The sequence below is a fragment of the Thermobia domestica genome, chromosome 18, assembly GCF_964235325.1.
Source record: "Thermobia domestica chromosome 18, izTheDome1.hap1.1, whole genome shotgun sequence".
Taxonomy (NCBI): domain Eukaryota; kingdom Metazoa; phylum Arthropoda; class Insecta; order Zygentoma; family Lepismatidae; genus Thermobia; species Thermobia domestica.
Genome location: NC_137471.1, coordinates 142683843 through 142711356, shown reverse-complemented (window position 1 = coordinate 142711356; position 27514 = coordinate 142683843). Strand labels below are relative to the sequence as shown.

Here is a 27514-nt window from a genome sequence, read left to right as displayed (position 1 = left end):
TGCTATTCGCAGAGTGGTTATCAGGAAATTTGTCAGATGCAACTCAAGTTAGAAAATGTTACGTACCATTATGTTCCACCGAGGCACTCATATATATATATAACTAATTACTTGCCAACAATACAAAAAGCATTATCACAACACTAAAATTAGGGCTTTCGCTAAATACCTCATTAAATAAGACGAAAAAAAAAAAAAATCTGAAGAACGGGAAAGTAACTATGAACTGGTCATCTGAACGTAATTTTGCAATATAGAGTGCCCATTGTAGTTGCTTCACATCTACTTTTTGGTCTTTAAAAGTTCTTTTCTTTAGCGCAAGAATATTAGTGTTGTGTGAAATGTTTTTATTATATCTTGAAAGTAATTCAGTATCCATGACTGCTTCGAGATTTCAGTTATTTATCTAACTATATACTGAGTGCTCCATTAAATCTGGCCCACCCTTTTACCTCAGAAACAATTTATATTTTGAGCTAAGTAAACGTGATCAGGGTTCTTATCTCAATTAGGCGTTTCGTAACTCCAAACTTTAAAATTATAAAGCGCGTATAGTAATACAGGGTGGACATAAAGTCTGTTTTTGATAACAAACATTAATAACAAGAAAACTAAGAATGATAGAAGCTGCAAATAATAGGAAAAAAAAATTACCTGATTTACAGAATTTCCACATGTGCTCCATTAGTTGCCCTCAAGAGATCCAAGCGATAATCAATTGCCAACGACGTGTTACTCAACATTTCAGGAGTCATTGTGCCTATTTCGACCCTTAGCCTGGTTTTGAGTGCTGCAATATCACACACAGGTGTTGCGTAAACCCTGTCTTTAACATAACCACACAGGAAGAAGTACGCAAGGCAAGGGTTTCCGCGGGCTTTGGGTTAAACAGGATGTCTACTGATGTCGAAAACCTGAAATTAGCCTGGAATTCATTTTTGTGCCTGGAAAAATCCTGGAATTTAACAACAAACCTGGTTTTTTCTCAATGTTACCCTTTTTACTTCATGTAATAGAAATATTCTCTTTTCTTCAAGGCTTATGTTTCATGAGTATGTGGATGGTGACCACGGGGATACCTGAGCTGAGTTCTGTCACTGCTTCCACTTGCTTTTGACACTTCGTTTTTTCTTTCTTCTTTCATATTTCTGTACGGTTTCCTTTGGTAGAGTTCCCATAGAATTAGAAAGTCTTTAAATGGAATTTCTGTCGTATTCTATGTGGCAGTTCGAAAACATTTTTTTGCTACAGTACAATTCTAGCAATCAGAGGGATACTGGAAAAGAAAATTTTACGAAAGAGTAAGGGACTAGTCAGGAAAAGTGGTACTTAAACTGGAAATCAAGGAAAATTGGGAATTTTGGGTCAGGAAGTGCAGTGTTCATGGTTCCTGCTTCAAAGTTACGAGAGGCACCAATTGTTTATTACCAAAAACTGAGGCCAATGAAATGCTTCGAGTGTCACGAATCACACTTACTCTTTAATCTTCGTGGGAAAGCAGCAAATGGCACCTGTAGTGGCAGACACTGTGAAATGAGAGTATTTGAAATTGTGTTCGAACCCTAAAATTACACTGAAGTTGACAAATTTCAGTAAAAAAAGACGAGAGATAGATTCTTTCTTACATGATTTATTCACGAGTGAAGGCGTTGTAATGCTATTACAACTTTCATGGATAAAATTTGTGTTCTTTTTCACTGTAACGCTGCAGTAGGAAGTAGCTTCTCCGTTAACAAAGACTGCTTTGTGGAAAATCTACAGGACAAGAGGTTGGTTGCTTAAGAGCCTGCCTTACTAAAAATAATATAAAATTTACCATTTTTCTTTTGCTTGTTTATTCATCAGTGAAAGGTGATAATGAAATGCAAGTCACCAAAATCATAGATAATGTTATTCTACAACAGAAAATATGAACCTGAATAATGTTCAGTGTTGCCATCCATAAATATTACAGTGTTGCCGGAGAAACAATTTCCCTAAAATCTATGTTAAGGCAGCGAGTAGAGGAATGAACACAACTGCATTTGGTTACGTATCGTATTGTTTTGGTTTCCTGTGAACTACTTTTTAAATAATAGTTGTAGTTAGTTTGTAATAAACAAAATAGTTTTAACATACAGTTATTAAAACTAAATAATAATGTTAATTAAAAAGTAGTTCACAAGAAACCAAAACAACAAGATACGTAATCAAATGCAGTTGAGTTCATTCCTCTACTCGCTGTCTTAACTTAGATTTTAGGGAAATTGTTTTTCTGGCAACACTGTTATTTCTATGGATGGCAACACTGAACATTCTTCAGGTTCATATTTTCTGTTGTAGAATAGCATTATTTATGATTGTGGTGACTTGCATTTCATTATCTCCTTTTACGGATGAATAAACAAGCAAAAGAAAAATGGTAAATTTCGTATTATTCTTAGTAAGGCAGGCTCTTAAAGAAGTGTGTTATATGCTGTACATGCTGCTAGAGGGATATCCAAAAGACCATGATTCATTATGTTGAAATGCGTCAAGCAGAAAAATGAGTATTTGAAAGACTGTACTGAGAAACAAAACAGAAAATATCAAGAAAAGACCCAAAGAGAAAATAAAAATATTAGAAATAAAAAGGAAGACGCTGCTGACTGATGCTGAAGCTAAAGCATTTGCTTTGGATGAAAAATCAAAAAAGTTCAAAGCCATGTTGAACTTTAAAGCCAAGTATAAGAATCAAGATTGTTATGTTGTGTTCTGCGGTTTATTTGGCTTACACAGTGTGTGAGTATGAAAACATGTGCTTTTATTTCCAAAGGAAGAAAGATGTACTAGAAATTGTACTCAAAAAACACCAATCTGAATACCTTGTTTTCGTTACTTATACTTAAAACCAAGCTTATTTTTCTTATCAGAACATGTGCTTTTATTTACAAAGGAAGAAAGTTGTACTAGAAATTGTACTCAAAAAACACCAATCTGAACACCTTGTTTTCGTTACTTATACTTAAAACCAAGCTTATTTTTTTAAAATCAGAATTTACTTTAATTTTATGTAATTATTTTTGGTAAATTTTAAAGGGACTGCATTAAGAAAACTTAATTTTAAGTCAATACAAAGTATAGAATATGTTGTATTTAATGAACTCCAATCTTAACACATTTTTGTTACAGAATTATTAGACAAGCTAAAAGTACTAAAGAAACCTAGGTAGATAGAATTGCTTCTTTCAGTTCAAGGATTTTCGAATGGTACCTTTGGACCAGACCTAGACTGGTTATTCTAAAAAGAGTGACTTGTGAATCCAGAATATTTTTGTTTCGCAATTCGTAGTTTCTCTATATCTGTTTTCCTAGCCATTCAATCTTTGTATGAGTAAATTTATAAAAATGAAATAATTGGACTTTACCACCCAAGAAAAATATGCAGTAACATGTAATCGTAAATTACCTAGAATTTAAATTAATAACTTTTATAACTTCTTCACGTAGTAGAAATAAAATGTTAAAAAGTTAATATTATCAAGGGATATGAATCAACCGTTAGTTAAAGGTGGGAACTCTGTGTGCTTTCGTCAGTTACTGCACATTTTTCTCAACTGGCCTTCTGGTAGGACACATTAACAGTAACAGCCTGCCTTTGTTTTTTAAAAGAATAGACCTGTAAAATTTGGAAAAAGCGTCGAATTTAAAAACAAACATCTAGTAGACAGCCTGTTAAAGAGCAACAGTAACAGCTTCCACACGCTCCTCACTAACACTCGGTCTACCGCTTCTATCACGATCACACTTTCTGTTGCAATAAACTTGCTATACCGTTCCCTTATGCTCTTAAATCTGGTGACTGCTGTCCATAATTTCTCCTGATCGTTCGTTGAACTGTGACGAGAGATTCTGTTTCATGATACCACAATACACACTTCGCTTTCTGCTGTGCTGACACCATTTTTAAACAAATGACTGTCGCGCTGCGGTCAGCTGCAGTAGATAGCAGCACAGGCTGTGGCAAAATTTCGAAATATCATACAAGCGATGTTTTCAGATCGCATGCTTCAATCATTCTTTGTTTTCTTGTTATTAATGTTTGTTTTCAGGGAGATATTTTATATGCACTTGTACATTATTTGAAACGTCCTTGAAACACAAACTTTTTGTGCATTCGTGATGTCTTTGTAACTTCTGCCCAAAACGGGGGACAGACCAATTTCAGATATTGTCTCTGTAAGATTTGAATTCATTCACTGTATTTTCTAATAAAATCGAGATAAAAAAAAAAAAAAAAAAAAAGTGCCGAAGCCCGTGCCAGGGTCGGGAGCTCAGTGGCTCACTGACATAGCACTTACCTCTGGTTAGTGTTGTAAATAGAAAAAAAAAACGTTCGTATTTTTTCAAAAATGTACGTTTTTTTAAGAAAAAAAAAACATTGCCTCTCGTTTTTTTTCTAAATTTCGTTTTTTTTCAAATAGTCATTTGTAATGCATCTTACGTCATTTAAGTCTGAAATATTTTTATGTAGGTGTAATTACCGTAAAATGTAACATAAATTAAACGCTAGATACAGATATGGTACAAATATTTTACAATTTATATGAGTATCGTACCTACTAATAATCCGGGTTTCTGTACTGTTTCACCAATATCAACGAAGAAATATGTTTTTTCGTGAAAGTAGGCCTTTAATAAGTACGAAAATAATATCACGAACAGTATAAAATGCAAATAACTTGTCTAAAGGTAAAAACTAATACTAATTTGCCTACTAATATTTTTCTTAATATCATATATAAATAATTTGTCGACTAGATATATGATATGCATTGCTGGATCTACCATATGTGAAACACGTGCATTTGCACGGGGCTGCAATATCTGTCATAAGTATTTTATTTAAAATAAATATTTCTTGTTGGAAACAGACTTCATGATCATGGTAGCTAAATTTACTAAGCTGACCTTCTATTTGAATACTACATTCATAACTTATGTTTAGGTCGCATTAGTTTAAAGTCACATGGTCAGTGCTAAAGCAAATGGTAAAATAAATCCCAGAATAAATTGCTTGATTGTTGTCAAATACAAGAACTCAATTCTCGAATGCCTGTCCCCTTTGGTTAGTTATCAGAGTTCTGATATGAAAGCTTCTCTTGTCTTTGTCGCAAATAAGATCGTTATCATTGAAGGTGGGAACACTTATTTAAAAAAAAAAAATAACATATGTAGAAGGAAAATCAAGAAATAAAGGTAAAAGAGCTAGTTGCACTATAATTGCAAACTGATATGTTGAGATTGAAACTCGATATTGAATTCTATAAAAAGGATTACCATCTTTCAGATGTATTACCTTTATCTTTCACTAACATAATAGATTAATATTTAAAGAAAAAAACAGACACAACAATATTGTATTTGTAGTAAGTATTTAAGCGTTTCTGAGTGCGAGTGTAGTTTCCCTCCCCTTCGTTGTTCATGCTGGAGTAGCATACTTAAAATCGTGACTTTTAAGATGTGTTCTTTCTGGAGAAAGAGGGAGGTGGCAAAGGGCGACAAATTGCCTAGGGCCGACCCTGATGATATGTACACTCATGTCCAAAATGATTGTCGCATATTTATAACTGTCTTCTTGTAAGAATATAATTTGATAATGATTTTGCAGGGTACTTTTAATACTGATGCTGTATGTATAATCGGAAAATGTATATTTGTGGTAAATTTCAAAGGAAAAGAATTATAAATACGAAAATGAGAAAGAGTAATAGAAAATGTTGCTAAATGGAGAAGAAAGTTTTATTTTCGTTTTATTGTTCTTATTTACTGGTGTTTTGACATGAAATTTGCCACATACATGTCTTTGCCGATTATACACATACTAATATTATAAGAAATACCAGGCGGATTCGTTATCAAATTATATTCCTACAACAACATATTTATAGACATGCGACAATAATTTTGGACATGAGTGTACATACAAGACATGAATATAGGATGACATAATTTGAAGTAATGCAGGGTGTTTCAAAATGAATATTAGGGTTTGAAACTTTGTAGTTTCTATTACAATTAACTTACAATTATAAGTATTATCAAATGAAAGAGCAACTCAAACAGTTTTGTACACACGCATGCCATGCATTGTTTCCTCTGTCTGCCGTTAGAAAGAGCAAGTAGCAAAGATGGAGACTAGAGACCAGAAAGCTTTGTGTGTTTTAATTTTGCAAAGACTGAATCTGTGCTTACAGTGCAACCGTCTGTGTGAATTGAATGTTTTGTGCCATATGGAGGAAAGTTTATGGGCCTTTCTTACCTATTGACTCAATGTGTGCCATGTGACGAATGAAGGTCACATCGAACACTTGAAGCAAAAACTGTTTGAGGTGTTCTTTTATTTGATGTATTGTTTATAATTGTGCGTAAAATGTAGTAAGCACTACGAAGACTTAATTTCCCGACATTCATTTTGAAACACCCTGCATTTCTCAGCATCAGTATTGGAACTAAGATGTAAAAAGGAGAGATTGTAATTGTTTACAACAACGATATTATTATTAGTGAAGACTATAATTACTAGGCCTACAACAACACAAGTTAGTTGTCAAAAAATGTAATTAAATGTACACTCATAACCCTTTCGGACCCAGGTGGCCAAAGTGGCACATACGGGTGTGTCACTTTTTTAATCCGCTCCTGTATGGTCACTAATTAAGATATCGGTATATATATATATATCTATCTATCTATATATATATATATATATATATATATATATATATATATATATATATATATATATATATATATATATATATATATGTATATATGTATATTGCCAGATAGGGTTGGTCCATAGTTTATCATTTTAGAGTCTTTTTCTTCTGTGTGTCGAATTTCCTTCTCAAATTTCACCCCAGTTAAAAATTCGAGAATTTTCGAATTTTCTTTATTACTTTTCCCCTGTAGCTTTATTCGTTGTAGAGAGACCTCCTTTAGACTTGTCAGGTAGATACGTCGGATAGATACCTAATTGTTGACATCAATTGGACGGGCTTTCGCGCAGTGTTGACAACTACGGAAATTAAAATATCCTTAAATTTGGGCAAAAAATCGAAATTTTTGTTACGTCCGATTGCAAGTCAATTTACGCCAGTCAAACATTTGTCCTTACTGAACAAACTCGGATACATATCGTTACAGTGGGGTAATTAGGGGACGCACGAAAAATTCGGATTTAGGTTCTAACTCTTGATTTTCCCCTACTTTTCTGTTTATCGAAATATATTTTTTGTAATTAGAAGCATTGTTTCTTAAATATCGCCATGATACTTGTAGGATATATTAGTAATGTACCAGTGTTTATTTTAAGATAGTTTTCGTCTGTCTGGTAGCAGTGTTGCCAGCTACGGAAAAGTTTAATTCAAGATGTTAAGGGAAAATTACGTGTTTTGTCTATTATATCCCTCTTGTTGGCTACATAGGAACAAAAGTATCTGAAAGTCTTGTCTTTGCCCTTCACAAAGCACTATAGAAAGTTTCAATAGGATAGTTAGCGGAAGTACAGTTGAGGTTTACAGTAGACCTTGTTCTCTAAGTGGAAAGATAACTGATTTTTTTAGGTAGACTGAAATATTTTTTTAATGATCTGTTTACTTTATTAGATATCGTCACAATACTTGTAGGATATATTATAGAGGTACCAAAGCTTCTTTTAAGATTGTTTGTGTGTGTTTGCTAGCACTGTTGCCAGCTACAGAAAATTTTAATTTCCGATTTTAGGGGGAAATTTTGGAAAAATCCCTTTTGTCTATATTATTTTCCCTCTTGTTGGCTACATTCGAACAAACATACCACTGTCTGAAAGCCTCGTCCTTAGCCTACACAGAGCACTATAAAAAGTTTCGGTAAAATAATTAGGGGAAGTACAGTTGAGGCTATAATAAACCATGTTCTGTAAATGGTAAGAAAATTGTGCATTTCTGAGATAGAATGAGATTTTTTTTTTTTTTTTTAAATCATGCTTACTTTCCTAGATATCGCCATGATACTTGTAGGATAAATTCTTATGGTATCAAGGTTTACTTTCAGATAGTTTGCATCTGTTTTATGGCAGTGTTTTGCAGCCAAAACAATTAATCCCCAATTTTAAGTGAAAAATTCGGCAAATTTCCCTTTCTCCTCTATTATTTCCCTCTTGCTCGCTACGTTGGAACAAATGCACCACTACCTGAAAGCCTTCTCTTTAGCCTACAGAACGCATCATAAAAAGTTTCAATAGGATAATGAGAGAAGCGATAGCCCCAGCATATGTGTTGATTTTTGCTTCTGAGGCGTAAAAAGTGTCAAAATTTCATGTGTATGGAAACGGATAATTTTTTCTTTCTCCCTTTGAATGGAAGCCAGCGACTTCAGGTTTTCACTGTACCTTGTCAACGCACCAAAGAAATATTTTAAGTGACTTGGACCCATATGGCAACAGTGGTGCAAGATACAAAAAGTCTTGAAATTCGGTTAGGGATTTTTTTTGGTAAATTTTCACCCCTACATTTCCCTCAGTAATTTCCCACCTGCTCGTAACACTGCAATGTAACGTACACCAAAAAATAGCCACATTCCTTTTCTTAAAAACAAGGTCTTAACCATATCAATAGGGCAAATGGTTTTTGAGCAATAAGTTACTAACTGACAAGGTAGGAAAACGCTAAAAATGACCTGGGTCCGAAAGGAATAATCACACGATTCTGCTCGTATAGGTACAGGGAAACAAACGATTTGTAAGTTACGAGGGCTTCGACTCAAGTTCTATTGATTATTTCAATAATCTCAACATAAATCAATAAATAATAGCTGCCAAAAAAAAAAAAAAAAACAGACATTTGAAAAAAAAACATGAAAAAGAACGATGTTTTTTATTGAAAAAAACTTCACAGAAAAAAACCGATTTTTTACAACACTACCTCTGGTGTATGGGATTCCTGGTTCGATTCCCAACCAAGTAAGTTTGTAGTGGACAACATCGTGTCCATGGGTTTTCTCGGGTCCTCCCGTTTCCTTCCAGATTCTCATTCTACTTATTTTTCCGTCATCATTCACTTGTCTTCATCATCTGGCTCTCTTAACCTAATTGACGTAATCGTGGGACATTAAACCGAACGTTTTTTTTTTTTTCGTACCAGGGTCATTGTGGATTATAAGTGTGGGCGGGAAGAGAAGTAAGTCAAAAATTATTAATAGCAATATGGTTGTTGAGTACTGTATAATTTGAAACTTTTTGCTAAGTAAACATTCTGGTGTACGGTGATCGACAGATTTGAAGAATTGGTCTACAGTTCTCCATTTGGGATACACAAACTTCTCTAAACGTTTAGCTATGCAAAAATGTTTAAATTGCAAATATCTTTCTAAACAATTTCTTACACGACTTCTATTATATGATTTTTTTTAGTTGGTCTCACCTTCCTTCTTTAGCGATACTGTTAGTTAAACTCGATTAATTCAAAATCCCAGTCCGTCGACTTCAAGGGATACAAGTTAAGTCACTTCTCTCAATATAAAAAAGTAGACCCAGTGTAATGGGCTACCCTGTATGCATAAATATGTCTATGAATACTGAAAATAATGTAGAGAATAGTGAATATAAAAAATTGTTTTATTTTTGCAGCTTCCTCTCATCCTGAAGTCAAAAATATGTTTGAGAGGGCTTTATATGAATTACTACTAGAGATGCCAGCACTTTGTGGTCCTTATAACAAAAGTGCCGACGGTAAGTTAAACATAGTCATAAATAAAACATATGAATGGAAGAGTGGCGAGATTTCTAAACTGAATAAACAAGTACCTACAATTTGAAATTGATGTGTGTGCCATTAGCCAAGTTAAGGTGAATTAGTCAGAAAATTCTTTGATGCGTGACGTGGCATATATTCACATTTTTATTAAATCTCTGTAATATCCTTGGAAGAATATTCTGCAGAGCACGTGTTATTGAGCCACGCTATATGATTAGGGAGAGAAGCAGGTAATAAAGATAATGCAAGCAGATGCAGGTAATTCATAAACTGCGGTTTTAATGCAATTCATTTACCTATTGGATCCTTCATTCATATTACTATGTAATCATACAAGGTATAGAATATTTCCGTTTACGTAAACAGTGACAACAGAGTATGATTAGATTATATATTCTTTTATACTATTATATATATATTATAATATATAATTATATAATTAATACTATTATATATATATATATATATATATATATATATATATATATATATATATATATTATTAAAATGCTAGGTTTATATGTTTGTGACTAATCCTTTCGACAGTGAGTTCCCGGGAACCACAGGCTCTACAAAGATGCCGTTTTCACTGATCAATTGCATATTTTATGTAGATGTTCAGTTGTAATTGAATATTTAAAAAACACGGCAGTTATTTCTTTATTACATTTTTTAGGGGTACACTGGAAGTATTGAAATTTTAAAAGGTAAAGCATGATATCTTACGAGTTATACATTCCAACACCACATACTTGTATATGGGGTTAGTATATCTCGTAGGCGTTTGTTCCATGGCTATATGATAATGAAAAACGAAGGGTATGTGGTGTTTGCCGATTTTTATCAAGACGTCCTTCACTTGTGTCTGTAAAGAGACATGTACAGATGTTGTGAGGAATGAGAAGGAGATTCATGCTCATATGTGAATGCTGCGCTGTATACAGAGCGCAGGTTCAGCTAATATCTACCTATCTATCTATCTATCTATTTATCTGTCTATATATATATACTATATATATATACACGATAAAAATATATTACACATAGAATATACCCATATGACAGACATATTTATCAACACTAAATAAAATCCTATAGAGTTAAAAAATAATGAATAATGGAATAATGTAATAATATAATGCATGCAGTACTTTGAGATTTAGAAGTTCTTCTGATCTGTCATCATATGTTCCTTCTACAATATAAAAACCATTAATACCTTTTAGTAATATATCTCAAACTACTTTATTTGTAGCTTTTGTTGGAAAGTGATTCTAGAACTTAATTTCTTGAACTGTAATATATTTCAATAATCTCGGTCGAACAACTACATCATTTTTCTAAATCATAGTTCTATCTGAACTTTTGATATTTAATTTAAATGTTGCTTTACTGTGGATAAAACTTAACTCGTATAAATATAAATTAAAAGATATGTCAATAAATCAAGCGTATTTAATAATCCTGAATAGCTTTTACATTTCCTAGAATGTGTATTTTTTCTTAACATCACGTTTATCTCACAAAACTAGGTATTTTAACAATTCGGATTATCGTTTTCAGAATACTATACGTAACATTAATAATTATCAGAGTATATTAATATACAGGACGGTTACAAATTATTGGACGATTTTAGAAGGTTATATTTTCACTAATACTGAACATAAGTGGAAGATCTTAATGTCGTTTGAAAGAGGAAAGTTTGAACTTTTATCCTGATTTTAGATGCGCTCGATGTGAGCCCCACGTGTAATATTGTAGATGTCCAAGCGGTTATTCCATTCTTGCCAAATCCTCTCAAGCATGTCTGGTATGGTGTTCTCGATGGATTTTTTAATGCTCCTTCTCAATTCTGGCAATGGAGCTGAAAATGGAGGGATGTAAACATTCTCCTTCACAAAATCCTACAGGGGGAAATCACACACTGTGAGTTCCAATGAACGTGGTGGCCATCTGTAGATTGTGTTGTCTGAGGCTATTCCAAAACCAATCAATCTTCCTGGTAAGTCTCGATTTAGGTACTCGGGACATACGTATGTCAATGATGAAGGGTGTTGATAAATGAACACATTTTCCTCCTCTTTCGTGAGCTGTGCTATAAAGCAACCTTGGAACATGTCAAGGTACCTGTTTCCCCTGATAACATGAGAACTTAAGAAACCATTAGAATAACATGAAATCTTCTTTGTCTTCTTTCTTATTTCAACCATAGGTTAGTGGCCAACAGGGAAGTTTTAAAACTTTTCTCTCCTTTGGGGGAGCTTTTTATACTTTGATAAGGTCTTTTCTTCGTAATTGCATCTAAATATTCTATCCTTGGTCTTCCTCTTCCTGCTTTTCCTTCTTTCTCTCTATTAGCATGGTGATCCAATCGGAGTGCCGAATAAGATGGCCAAGCATGCTGTTTCTTCTTTTTCCTATTATCTTCATGATCTGTCGTCATTCATTAGCTTCCTTTAGTAGGTCTTCATTCGTTTTTCTTTCGGTCCATGATATGCGCAGCATTCTGCGCCAACATCACATTTCAAATGCTTCCAGCTTGGATATTTCAGCTTTTCTCAACGTCCACGTCTCTGATCCGTAAAGCGCCACGCTCCATACCAGAATCTTATTAAAAAGTTTACGAACGTCCAACGACACATTTCTTGATGTTAGCAGTCCTTTCTTCCTATTGAATGCTTGTTTAGCCTGCGCTATTCTGGAACTTAGGTCTTTCTCACTTCTTCCGTCCGAGGATATTAGACTTCCTGAATAGGGAAACGTCTTAACGTCTTCGAATTTCTCTCCATCTAGCCATACGTTAGCCCTTTCCTGTCCTGCTCTTGTGCACTTTATCACTTTGGTTTTCTCCTTATTTATCTTCATTTTGCGTGATTTTTCTAGTTGGTCGTTCAAGTCTGAAAGTGAGCACTGCAAGTCTTTTTCGTTCTCCGCTATCAGTGCTATGTCATCAGCAAACTTTATTGTACTGAAAACCTGGCCATTTACTTTTATGCCTTTCTCGTTTTTATCCAAGAATTCTTTCATAGCCTCTTCTATTTAGACGTTGAAGAGGAGAGGTGAAAGTCCACATCCTTGCCTCAATCCTTTCCTTATTCTTGCTTCCTTCTGATCTCCTCCTATAACAGCTGTCTGGTTCCTGTAAAGCTGGTATATTATTCTTCTGTCTTTGTAATCTACTTTCAGATTCTTCAACGTTCTGAACATGATATTCCAATCTACGTTGTCGAAAGCTTTTTACATATCTACAAATGCTATCACAATTGTTCTTTTTTATTCTGGTGTGCTGTTCATGATCAACCGTAGACTCACTATTGCTTCCATTGTTCCCCTTTTCCTCCTGAATCCAAACTAGTCCTCCGATAGTCGTTCTTCGATTTTCCTTCTATTCGTTGTGGGATAATTTTGCACAGTATTTTTGATGCATGGGAAAGAAAACTTAACGTTCTGTTTTTTCCGCATTTCCATGCGCCTTTTTTCTTCGGGATAGGGACCAATATGCTTTTCACGAAAAATATTATATAATGTCTTCCATATTACACGTGGGGCTTACATCGACTGCATCTAAAATCAGAATAAAAATTCAAACCTCTCTCTTTCCAATAGCACTAAGATCATTTATTTCTGTTCAGTATTAATGAAAACATGGTCTTCTGAACTTTTATAAACGCAGCACTGAATCTCCGGGTTCCATAGGCCATAGAATGAGTGAGTCGTTTATAGTCTTCTGAAATCGTCTAGTAATTTGTGACCTCCTTGTACACAGATGGTTATGAATATAATATAAACAGCTGAAGGAAATTAACTTATCTGATTAATGACCCTTGAAACACTGCTAGCTTCCAGAACAACTCTGATTCACCGAAGAATGAAGGCATATTAGTCACGAATCGTTTTGAGATGAACATTGTACCATTCTTCATGTAGTACATCTTTCAGTACCGTTAGCAGCGGTATTGGAATCTGAGCTCCGTGAGTAGTCACAGATGTTCAACAATATTAAGGTTTGGAGATTTGGCGAGCCAAGTGTGGTGTTGTGGTTCATCATGATACCTCAACGTTTCAACAGTTGAAATTGTCGTATTGTGATTGTGGAAAACTGCTTGGTCGGAAACAACATCTGGATCATCTGTTCATGGGCACCTAAGACGTCCGCACAATTACTGGCAGTAAGTGAGATCACAGGATCCATGAAACTTCAGGAAATTTCGGAAGTCTAACATAAAACACAGTAACGTGAAAGAAGACTCATCGAGTGAATTGTCGGCGGTAGACTTTTATTGCTCTCGGCACCATTTTCTGTGCGCTAAAGCGTATATTAACGTGTTTAACGACTTAGAAATTGCAACCCAGCCGCGGATGTTCAAATTCAACCATAAACTTGATTTTTTTCTTTTTAATGTTCTCCGTACTCTAGATTGTGATTACGGTAGACGTGTAGGATTTTGCGCATTCCAAGCCCCAAGGAAAGCAAGCAAGTTAAAAAGTCTTAGTTTTATTATATATTCCTTTTCAATTGGAAATATTGTATAAGCATGATGTGTAGTATTTCGAGTGTTTTTAATACATAGAAAAATTCATTTGAATCAACTTTTAAATATCCCCAAGACTTATACGGAAGCAGGTAAATTTTACAATTACCATTATTATTATCATTTTGAACAGTTTGATATGCAAAAACGAAATTTGACACATTGTGGTGTCTTGCTGCTGAGAGTATGAATCTGTCATTATTCAGTTGAACAATTTCGCACAAATTCAATGTGTGTGATACCAGAAGTAGAGTTACAGCAGAAAATGCTCACAAAATATTGACCTCCATCGTGTCAAGACCGTGCTATTTGTTATTTCACAACATCCAGTACATTAAGATGTTATTTCCATAGTAGAAATAACACGAGAGAATGATTTTGAACATTTTAAGTGTGTAACTTAAGTCATATATGCAAGGGCTTGTTGAATGACAAATGCAGTGATATTTTTGTTAAATATATAAATTAAATATTTGGTCTAGGAATTAATTCGTGCGGTTGGTACGCACACATTGAAGCTGTAGTACAAACACAAAATACATAAATACCTTAAGAAAAATATTGTCCATCGCTAGCCACCACTTTCGCCCATCTGTCAGGCAATGTACGGATTCCGTGGCGAAAGAAGTCCTCATCCTTGGAAGCGATCCAGTCAGAGACCCATGTTTCGATATCTTCTGAAGATGTAAACCGCTGTCCAATCAAATCGTTGTTCATGCAATCGAACAAGTAGTAGTCCGAAGGAGCAACGTCTGGTGAATACGGCGGGTGGGGTAAAACTTCCCATCCGACATTTTCTAAATAGGTTTTGACCGGTTTTGCGACATGTGGGCGAGCGTTATCATGTTAGACAATAAGTTTATCATGTCTGTTCTCCCATTTTGGTCGTGTTCTGGCCAGAGCTTGCTTCAAACGCATTAATTGTCGTCGATAACGTTCTCCATTCATAGTTTCACCCGGTTGCAGCAGCTCATAGTACACCACACCTTTCATATCCCACCATATGCACAGCATAACCTTTGCACAGTGAATATCTCGTTTTGGTTGTGATGGACCTGGTTCACTTGGTTTCACCCTCGTTTAGGGTTCGTTTAGGGTTCTCGTAATGGATCCACTTCTCATCACCCGTAATAATTCGATGCAGAAACCCCTTTCTGCTCTGTCGTTGAAGCAGCAATTCGCAAATGGTTTTTCGTCTTTCAACGTCTCTGTCTTTCAATTCATGTGGAACCCAATGTGACATCTTTTGAATCATTCCCATGGCTTTCAAGCGTTTGGAGACTGTTGTTTGATCAACGCCTAATGCTGCTGCAAGTTGTTCCTGCGTTTGACACGAATCCTGCTCGAGCAATGCTGTCAATTCTTCGTCTTGAAATTTTTTTGGCTGTCTAGTTCGCTCTTGGTCTGCCAAGCCGAAATCACCACTTCTAAACCGTGCAAACCACTTCTGACACGTTCGCTCAGCTAGAGCATGGTCACCATACACTTCCACCAAAATACGATGACTTTCAGTCGCACTTTTCTGCATGTTAAAGTAATGCAGCAGGACACCCCGCAAAAACACTTTATCAGGCATAAATTGTGCCATGTTCACTTAACTACAAACTGGTGTTGTTGACGCTTTAATCCACTGCCCTATACTACGAACGATACGCGATGACAGGGGTTTGCAACACATGTGTGGATACACGGAACTGTGGGACGCTCCGTTCGTTGCGCCATCTCTTGTCCACCCGCACGAATTAATTCCTAGACCAAATATATAAATTGCTTACGTAAGAAAGTAGAGTACTAAATTTCCATATCTACTCTAAACTCAGAATTAATTTATCTTTGGCATTTATGTTCAGATCAACATTATGTTCAAAATTAATTAGAATTAAGAGCAAGAAATACTAAATAAAATTGTAAGACTTTTCCTTTTATACAGTTGTTTACATTCTTTATTTTATTTAAATAAATCACTGGCATGATTAATGGTCTTTATGGTCCCAAAACCGCTCCAACGTCATCTGTTAGTCACCGTCCAGTCTAGCGATGAACAGGGGGGCGCGGTGGCTCAGTGGTAGAGCGTTCACCTCCTGTGCTTGCGGTCCCTGGTTCGATCCCAGCTCGCGCCGTGTGGATTTTGTGGTGGACAAACACGGTTCTCGTGAGTTTTCTCGGGGTTCTCCCGTTCCCTCCCACATTCTTCATTCCACCATTTCATTCATTTCTTATCATCACCGTCACCTTTAGCCTAGCCGGCATAGCGGTGGGACGTAAAGATTTCATTTCCCTTTTTTTTTTTGTTTTAAATCAGGAGAACTCAGGAAAAACCTTACCAAGACTGGGCTGCAAAAGCTTGGGGTCTCTGATTCTATCCCCTGACGAGTAAGTTTGTGGTGGGCAACATCGTGTCCTTGGGTTTTAGCGCTACTTCGTAATAAGTTGGTTAAGTATTTATTATGTAATATAAATATTAATGTCTTGAATAATTTCACGGTAGTTACATAAATGTGGGATCAGTTAAGTTTAATTTACAAATATGTAAATTTAAGACTGTAATAGCATGTTCATGTAGGATCTGTTAAAAGTTAGCACAATTGCTACAAACTAACACAGAACTGCGCTCTTTCTTTCTAGAAGAAACTTCTGCATAAGTTTTCTCAGCAAAAATACATATGTTCAAAAGAAGCGTGTTCGAATGCAAAGAATTTGCGTTAACAATTGTCAAGTTTTATGACTTTATATTTTTTACTGTGCACGCGGAATAGCACAATATGAAAGTCTGAGAAATTAGATGAATTACTCAAATCTGTCGAGAAAGATGTCAGGGAACATCGAAACAGTATAGTTAAGAAACACAATATTAGACACAGTGAATAAAATAGTAATTTTTCAAATCATCTCTTCCATTAGTTGGTGTGAAGCAGATTGTTGTGTATTCTTTAATGATAAGAAATATTAAATGTTCACATTAATCAGAAATTTAGAATACAAACACTCGTAATGGAGCTGCATGCTACCAGATATAACCTTCAGGAATATGTTGGTGGTTGTATCAAACAAACAAATATATTTTATAAATATTCCGTATATCTATGAGATTAATATCAATTCTTTTATATAATTACATTTATAAGATTTTTACATGTAAGCCTAACTATAACAACTGACATTTGATGAAATATAATGTACTTGATTAGCATGAAATAACTGAAGAGGTTTCCTAATCTCAAAGAAAATCCTTTAACGAAGGAAGTGAAAATATACTGTATATAAAGAAGAATATTTTGAGTTTGTCCGATTGTTGATGTTTGGTCGTTCAGAGGAGCTGACTGTGAAAGTAATAAAAAAATACTCAACAAATGAAAATAAAACTTTTAATTTAAGGAAATTAGAGGAGAGGCAGGCAAGAGAGTAATACCAAATTGAACTGCCGAATAAAATCTCGCTTTTAGAAAGGTCGGAGTACACTAGTGTTAAGGATACTTGAGTTGAAATTAGGGGTAGCATTAAAATTTCAGCAAACACGGAAATACAGAGGAGTAAACCATAGTTCAACCGTGAATGCACTAAACTAGCAGAGAAGAGAAAACAGGCAAAACTGCGTTTGCCAAAAACTCCGAATGATATAACTACGTAGAATTTCGTTGTCATGAGGCAGGAAACTTCCAGAATTTTTAGAACAAAGAAACACGATTCTTTAAAAACTAAATTAATGAGCTTGAAAATAATAATAAAAGCAAAAACATTCGTGATAAGTATAATGGCATAAACGAATTTAAGAACGGCTATCAATCCCGTTCTTATATACTAAAGAAAGCCGATGGAACAATTCAAACTGATATAGATAGCATCTTGGAAAGATTTCCTTGACGATTTGCATAACATGCAGCCCTAAACGGAAATACACACAGGACATGAAAATATTTGAGATTATCAGTGCGTATTTTCGCGAAATCGATCTACTATCGACCATTCAACAAATATTTGAAAAGAAATGGGAATACAGTACTCCGATACATCACTTATTTATTGATGTTGGAAAGGTATACGATTCGGTTAGGAGGGAAACATTGTGTAACTTACAGAATTTGGAATAAAAAAATATTTAAAAAATGTAATAAATGTTGTATCCAGTGGTGTTATTCTAATTTTTTAACAACCGGTTCTCTAGAGAATAGATAGATAGGTAGGTAGATAAATATAACTCTTTTAGGAAACTAGGAAACAAACCCTACAAGGTAGACAAAAGCAGATTTTTTACTAGATGCCACAAGTGATGAGACCTACACAGCATCCTAATACAAGGTGGTGTGACGAAATTAGGTAGCACTGCGAATATTTTGAAACAAATTATCCAAGATAGATGGTTGTCAAAAACTATTCGATAAACCATAATCCAGCAATGGATCGACAATTGTTGATAACAGTATGTACGCGTTTCAAATATAAATAACCCTCACCACTACACTCGTGTGAACTCATTTCTCATTTTTGATGTTTGGGCATTTCAGATTAGGAAATAAACGCTTACCTTGTTCTGAGAGATTATATATTTAACACTATAGGTGTAAAAGTTTCTAAAAACAAAAATAGTTAACTAAAATTTACTGTTCCTAGGTATAACTGGGTAAAATTTAGTGTTATGTTTCTGTATAACAAAGGATTCTGCGAGCTTAAAATATTTCGACAGTCAGTTCTATCGAACCGTTGCGAATCGGCTGATAGCACCACTGGTTGTATCTTACTTTCTTTTCTCCTTTCACTAACTCCAATATTTTCCTACCTCGTTTTCTGTATTTCTTACTTCTCGTTTTACCAACAGATTCTCGAGCACTTCTACTTTCTCTCCAATGCTTTCAATTTCAAATCGTGTTTCCTTTTTGTTCTTCTTCTTCCGTTTCTTCCACTCCTTTTCCTTCTGTCTTTCTTGTTCTTGAGTTCTTCTGTACTGTATCTATTTTCAACTAGCATTCCCCTACGTCTTCTTTCTTCCTCTCATCCTCGCTATCTATCAGTTGTATTGTTTTTCTCTGGCTGATGAAGTCAATGATATATTATCGAAACTGTAACACAAATTAGTACTGCGAGGGGGGATCAGATACTAAGGTTAGAAGGCTGATATTTCTGGAGTTTCGTCTGTTATACAGGAATGAGGAGTGTGCGGTAATTTTAATACATGGAGTTGGCAACTATGAAGAGTTTCAGCCACCCACCACCTACGGTGCTAGTTGTAGATAAACACAAATGGCTAGTCGTTTAGAAAACCGGTCTCACGAAGAAGTCCGCAGTTATTCGATTTCTGTAGGAGAAACATGTAACTGCGGCTGAAATTCGCTGGAGCTGGTAGAGGTTTACGAAGAGACTAATGTTTGGTCAGCATGCATGAACAGTTTTGCTGACATCATTGACCACCTTCCCTACAGCCCGGGCCTCGTTTGAAATGACTTTCACCTGTTCCCGTACTTAAAGAAACACCTAGGAGGCTGTCGTTTTCCTTCAGACGAGGATTTGAAACACTTCGTGACAACGTGGTTTAACACACAAGAATAAGATTTTTTTTTTTTTTTTTTTTTTTTAACAGGAGGGAATCTTCAAACGCATCTCACGATGCGACAAGTGCCTCAACCAATGTGGAGACTATGTCAAAAAGTAACTTAATGTATGTACTATTTGTTGGCTGTATTGGTTGTATGAAATAATATATACATGTTTCACAGCAGGATTTGTAACCTTACTTTCTGATCAACCCTGGTAACAAGTGTTTGCTTTGGTCAAATTTTACTTTTATTTATGGAAAAGTAGGTGGATAACATTCGCACTGATAAGTTTGAATTATACTTACTTAAAATAGAAACATAACTAAGAGAAACTTGTGGAATTTACTAATTGGTATACTTCTGTTATTTCAGTTGATCTTGACAAACTTAAGAATAAACTGCAAAGCTTGGTAGCGAATAAAGTGAAACAGTCTGGGGGTAAGTAATTACTAATAAATACAATATTTATAATGCAGATTATAATTACTTACATTAGGCCAGAGGTTTTGATGAATAATCTTGTATAAGATAAAATGAAGTTACGTTTTCCTTTAATTTCAGAAACACTGTCTTCAAGGCGGTAAAACCGAAGAATAAAACTGTCATAATTTCAGACTGCAAAATAGATTTCAAACTTTTACTGAATTGATTACAATTAAAATGCATTCTTGCTTATTGTTTCCCCTCCATCTTTACAAGCTTTGCTTTTAGTTAAATTTTGCTTGTCCGTTCAATGAAACTAGTTGTTGCACTTGACCTTCAACTCGCTATGTACACTAAAAATCGTTCGAAAAAAATCTCACCCCAAGGATAAATTAATCCTTCTGAATTTTTTTTTAAGGGAAATGGCTTACGTCACATTACAGAATAATTAATGAGATATTTATTTATGAAATAACTTCTGTCATAGGAATCTCACACTCAACAAACTAGGGAAAATTTAATAAGAAATTGGAAAATTTTGTGTCAGTCGAGAGAAATTTACTTAAGGAAACCTATCAACGCTGCAGCTGAACCGACAATGTTGGAGGGATAAGTAGGTACTTTTAAGTGGAAAGAAATCTTGGAACTGAAAGTTCGGATTCCAAGATAACATTGTACATTGATTTTGTTGTTAAGTTTCATTGTATAATAACTCGCAGATTTTCGTTTCAGTTCATCTTAGTGATTCTGGGATGCTAGAACTACAGAAGGCATTAGACAGCGCAGTGGGAACGTTATATGAGCTTAACAAATGCAAATTGGGTGAACAGGAACAGAAAGGTAAATCATTTTCATTTTAACTATTCCATAGGGTCTCTGGCATGTAAAAATTGAGGACCACGATTAGAACAAAGATAATAATGTTATAAACTGATGTTAATTATTTCATGTTACAGTGAAACGTTGGCTCCATTGAAACGTCTATGTTGGCTCCATTGAAAAGTGGCCAAATTAGACAGGTGGACAACTTACAGAAAATAAGTGTGATTGGTGTATTTTTAGAATAAGGTTTCTAGTATTACTTGATTGTAAAATTCATGTTTATCGTTCCAACTGGCTTATTTATTTATTTATTTATTTATTGTCCTCAACATACAAATTCCGAAGAACTCAAATACAATATTTTTCTTGTCGACTTTTTTGTAATACCCACTTCTCTACTCCACATAAATGCAATACACACTACTTAATTCTCTTCGTGACTCTTCATTCAGTGACTCACGTAATGTGCTTCCTATCGTTATCTTTACATTTATCTTTAACCCCTTAACGCCTGAATTACTTAAAATAGTTCCAAAAAATATTCAGTTAGGTATTCTACATGGATTAGTATTACAAAAATTAGGATTACAAAGAAAATGTTAATCATTACTGCAGAATGTCGCGAGAAAGCAACATACCACATTGTTGTAATATAGAAACGTTTCGTCCAAAATGAACAATATTACCTGCCAGTAACCGTTGAATATTCATAAGTTTTAGACAGTTTTTATGTTACAAATACTTCTACTGTTTTGCAGTAGAGCAAAAGTTGAAAACAGCAAAAACACAAAAACTCGTTGTTCTGCTACCGCCAACATCCTCCCACACACAGAAGTACACAAAGTCGTCGATAGATGGCACACTAAGCAAGGATGAGTTGACCGGTACATTGCGAATTCCTTTTTAATCGGCATCTGCGGCCACCGCCACACATTGGCTCGTTGCAGCACGTATAAGAAGTATGTTGCGGATTTGCGACAATCATTCAAACAGGGTTAAGATGTTTCACGATTTCTCACGTTACTTTTTATTTATCGTTTACATTTAATGCTTTTGTTAATAATACTATCTTAGTACTGAAAACTTGCCACCTATTGTACTTTGTAGTTGTCACAGCCTCCATTATATCAGTCACCATTGCTTTAATCTTTTTCGTGTTTATTTAAATTTCCGTTTATTTTCATACGTTTGTTTCTCGTTTCTGACATCGTATTAATAGATTCCTTTTCCGCAATGGCAACCATATCATCTGAAAAGTAGTTTTAGTTCCTATCACATCATACTAGTCTTTTTGGTTCCTATTAAATCAACCTGCACTGTAATAAAACTCTTTCCCGCTACTGTTCTATATAGTAAATAATGTCACAGAAAGGCAACATTTTTGTCAAATACTTCTTCCAAATTCACACTTCACTATCCTATATTATTTCTCGTATTCCTACTTTTAATGGTTGATTCACGTGCAAGAATTTTTCCGAGTTTGATCTTGCATCTCGTTCCTTCCATCTTTCAGATTACTTATTTCAAGCAGTTAAAAGCCCTTAGAAACCTTTAGAACCAATACTACATACGCTTATTTCCCTTCCCTTTGCCTGGAAAGCTTTCATCTACTTGATTCGATTATAACTAATTGCACCTTTTTGGCACATCTCCTTGCGAGTTATAGCTCTTCAAATTCCTTACTACTTTGTCCATATAATCTCTTTCAGATTCGAAACTGAATTTTACTAGTGTGATGTGAAACGAAGACACTGGTGTTAAAGTATTTTAGATTTGTTGGTATACAATACATCGCCCGATTCTAACGATATTTGCATCACAAATCTGTATCTGTAGAGGGCATGCTGATCTTGGTTTAAAGGTCGCACTACACTGGCTACCTAAACGGCGCGCGCTGACCGTAGTGTTTATAGAGAGCATGCTGCTAATAGTATGAAGACTGTCGGACAAGATGAATGTAGTTAACTACAGTGGCGAGCCTTGAGGGAAGACGGGGTAGACAGCGTCTATGCTCTAGAATTTTTATGTATTAAGTCTAAATTACTGACTTAAAATTTCATAATTTAAAGTTTACGAACTTAAAATTTCCTATGATTTATTTCCTGATTTTTTTTACACGATAAAACGAGATACTTTTCTAGAACCTGCTTGCATATAAATAGACAGATCCCAAAGCGTCTGCCGAACCGTGACCATTATCCCTCCGTTGGATTCATATTCCTTGCATCATACTATAGAAGCGTAGGAGTAACAGAAAGACTCGCTCTGCAGTATTACATATGAAAAGACGTTTGCTGATTCTGTCTACATTCGCAGAGTTGCCAGTCTATTTAGTTTAAGCTAGATTTGTAAGTGCCTAAAACATAATGACGACAGACGACTGAAAAGAGCAAGAGAGTGGTGAACGGAAGCGATGACCCCACTCCTTTCGCCCGTCCACTGGCAGTGCTACAGCTGATCAAAAAGTAAATTTTATTTGGAACTATTGATAATAATTGCATTGTCAAATGTTGTGTCACTTTAACATACAACAGAACAGAGTAATTGAAATCACAAATGATTACAATCTATTATCAATACCATTTTATATTTATTTATTTATTGAACAAATTTCCAGATACAGCATAACTTTGCCATTTTGCACAGGGAAATGTTAAAAGAAAAAAAGCAACACGACGACGACGACAACAACAACATAAAACAGTGTCAAAAAAGAGTGTAAAAGTAATACCATTCCATCAAAACTCGTTTAATTGCTCTACCAAATACCAGGTAGCTCGAAAAAATGTCCACATCAGTTGTTACTTGATTATAACAGTTCAGTATTCTGTAAAAAAAAGAGACCTCTGTATAACTGCTAACCAAAGACGGGCAAGATGGAATAGGTGGGTATCCCGGGTTATGTGGGAAGGGACACTTAAGGATAGTTCCTGTAGTAATATTTTTGATCTTAATTTTCCATTAACTATTTTATGAAGATACTTCAGGTCAGAGATAATTCTGCTTACTTCCGGAGTCTTGACATTAAAATGTCGCAAAAGTTTCTTCTTAGATAATATTCGAAGTGCAGAAACACGAAAACGGACTATAGCAATAAAAATTGAGAACAGAATCAAGTCTGGAGAGATGTGTAGGTGCTGCCATGGCCCGTTGAGGAGAGCAGTATTCGATCTTGGGCGCTTTTAAGGTTTTATAAAAAGTTGCTAATGACGAAACAGTGCGTAGTTCAGTGAATCGATAAAGAAGCCCCAACATGTGCATTGAATTCTTAAGTATTCAGGAGATGTGGTCAGAGAATATAAGTTTTGAATGAAAGATGACACCAAGATCATTATGACTAGCAGAATGTGTAATAGGGGAATTATTGATATGGTATGTGGAGGGAACAGGAGCTGTTTTCAAAGTAATGATAATACTGTCACATTTTTACTATTAAGTATATAGTATATTTTTATAGTAAGTATATTTTTGTTGGTAACTATATTGTAGTTGTATTGTATTGCATTTGTTAGTAAGTATATTAGTATATTTTTGAATAAGCAAGTTTTTATTTACAATATTTTTTTATTTACTTTAGTATCCTTTAAAATGTAAGAAGTTTTATTAGGTTATCATGTATACTATATTTTATTTCGATTTATTGATTTATTTTTGGCAGTAAAGTAACTTTGAAACATAGATTAAAATTAAATAAGTACTGGTTATTTAGCCTTCTGTTTTTTTTTTTTTTTTTTTTTTTTTTTTTTTTTTTTTTTTTTTTATCAGCAACAGTGTGATGAGGTTGATTAGTTCCAAGTTTTATTATATGAGCCTCAAAGTTTTCTGATCAGGCACGACCTCTTGGAATTTACAATGGACTTGAGTGTAGAAAAGTTTCTGTAATCTGAAACATATGATGAAGTAATATGATTCAAAGTGGACAGTGACTACTAAATCATCAATCATTGCATACTTTAATCTGATTGTGATTGTTATCCTCCTCATAGAACTACAACTATGCCTCTAAATTTTGAAGTTCAAAACTTTAGTATAGGTATACAGCAAAATAATTCTGTACTCTTTAAAATCCCTTTGATAAAGTATCTTGTTTTTCATTGGTGCTGAAAATTAAAATCAAGAAATAGAGAGTTGGGCAGTGGAAGCGTAAACATCGGATTAGTGTAGTGCTGCGTGGAGGAAGGTTGATTAGTGAAGCATTTTATAATTTATACTGCACAAATACCTTATTATTTACTCACAAACACATGTATATACATCCAAATCATTTTTACTTCATTTATTTACACAAATTTCTCGCTTTACTTAACTTTTCTGCCCGACCATCTGGGTACTGGCAATGGCGGATCTAAAATGTAAAAACTAGGGGGCAGTCAGAACTCAGACTATGATAGGTATATCATGAGTTTATTATAAACTTTCAAAAGTATATAAATAATAGCTTAACTTATTTTTGTCACTCAAAAAACTGGGGGTCCTGGGCCCCTCAGCCCAGGGCTAGATCCGCCCCTTGTAACTGGCTGTCTTTCACTGCTAGAACTACTTTCCCGATGTTGATATTTCAATAGCTACATAATTTTCACAACTTATATTTTACTTGATCTTGACACTTTATTCCTGATTATAATTTAATTGCACTTCATATCTAATTTTATCATTAATATGTATTAGTAATTCAGGCAATTCGACATTTTGGTCGGCCATATAGTACAGAGAAATTAGATGTATGGTTCACCTATAGATAACACCGTTAATGGCGATGAAGACTAATTTAAAACCCTGATTGTTTACATCTACTTATTTTTAAATTTGTCCACTAACCAACTTGTGGTTATACAAATATTTATCTTTAAACCTAAATACGGTTACGGCTCTTATTCTATTTTGAACTAATTAATTTAAAATAATTCAGTTTTTTAAGTTGTAATTAAATTAGTACAATAGTTTTAAATTGGCAAATTGTCTAAATGCTAGCTTCATCTATTTCTGACATACTAATACGTTTGTCTTTATAACTAGATTGCATTAATGTTCATTAAAAAATGTTTTTAAAATTAGTTTAAGATTATCTAGACCTTTAGGCAACTAAAATCACGTTCAAAGTAGCAGTTTGTCTTAAATGTTATGATTTTATTTTACTTATTTTTTGCTTTTGCGTTCCGCTTATTCATTATGTATCTTTTGTACAATCAGTGACAAAAGTTCTTTCGGTTTGATTAAATTAGTTTCGTAATAATTAGATTCAGAGTGGAAGGACAATTTTAGTAAATTAAAAAGAATGTAATTTTCTGTAAGTTTCAGTCATGCTACTGTTGTCGTTCCAGCCACACCACCATTATTCCCAAAATACATTTTACCAAACGGAAACGACTGTTGTCGCTGACTGTACATGTACAGTGTTATTACAAGAATCCTCGTTACCCTCCTTTTGAAAAGGTCGGCACTCTTACCTACAGGCGCAATTAAATCAAACATTTGTGAATTTTCTCTGGCCAATTGAGTTCTTTATTCAGAACCATTTGTAACGAACGAATGACAAATTATGATCTTTTTTCTTACCAAGGTGTTTGACCAAGAACTTTTTCACCAAAACTGTATATCAATATAGATATGTGTTCAACTAATATGATATATATTACTACTACATTATCCTTGATTATCTGTTTTATTCTTCTGTTAGCGCAAGGGGCAATTGGTAATTCATTATGTTTACAACATGGTTTAATAAACGACGTGAGCTTCGATCAATTTCTTCCAAGAACAATGCTGGACGAAACGCTTTTGGCGTTATTTGGAGCCCTTCTCCTGGGAATCATGTATTTTGGATGTGCAAGTATATCATATTATCTTTCTCACTCCACGCCATGAAATAACTATGACGTGTACTCTTTTGAAACAATATTGTTTGGTTGGTTCAGTGTACTGTTTGTTTTGTGAAATAAATATTTTTGTATTCGCATGTAATATAGTGTTGGTCCTATAATTATTTTTATTTCATGTGGTTCCTTTTGTATACCTTACAAAAACTGTAGTACCGGTATATTGTTATAGTTTTTAAGTAAGAGCAATCTATATAGTGTTGTATAGAGCCCGTGCCACAAGTCTCTGCCGCGAGTTGCGCGAAGGGGTGGGACTCTCTTCGTAAGAAAGTGTTGCCACCTAAATAGGCAAAGGAATCGCTATTTCGTATCAAAATGTTCACAGGAAAAAAAAAAAAATAGAATAGCAAGGAAAGATGTGACATACCTTTAACCCATTACTGCCCCTTGGCAACTTAAGTTGCCACGGCAATTTTTCGTTATAGCGCAGAAATTCATGGATTGACGTGGCAGGTTTTAACCATGAAGTTACTTTGGAGTCTGTTTCGTCATAGCATCGTTGCATTTTCTTTCTATGAATTATTGACGTAAGGTTAGCATTGTTTTTGGCTACAATGTGTTTTGAGGAGAAAGAC

At 34.6% G+C, this 27514-nt stretch overlaps 1 protein-coding gene across 4 annotated transcripts in view; it reads left to right on the top strand.

The window, feature by feature from the left end:
• Positions 1-27024, top strand: part of LOC145674890 (uncharacterized) — a 148805-nt gene extending 121781 nt beyond the window's left edge. For 3 of the 4 annotated variants that reach the window (XM_081745141.1, XM_081745140.1, XM_081745139.1), the window contains 4 exons: positions 9629-9730; positions 20191-20256; positions 20974-21081; positions 26741-27024. In XM_081745141.1, coding sequence (XP_081601267.1) covers positions 9629-9730; positions 20191-20256; positions 20974-21081; positions 26741-26928 — 464 coding nt within the window. In that variant the 3' untranslated portion in view covers positions 26929-27024. Of the gene's footprint in view, positions 1-9628; positions 9731-20190; positions 20257-20973; positions 21082-26740 lie in introns of those variants that run through there. The other variant, XR_014129053.1, reaches the window with a different exon arrangement.
• Positions 27025-27514: the final 490 nt, after the last annotated feature.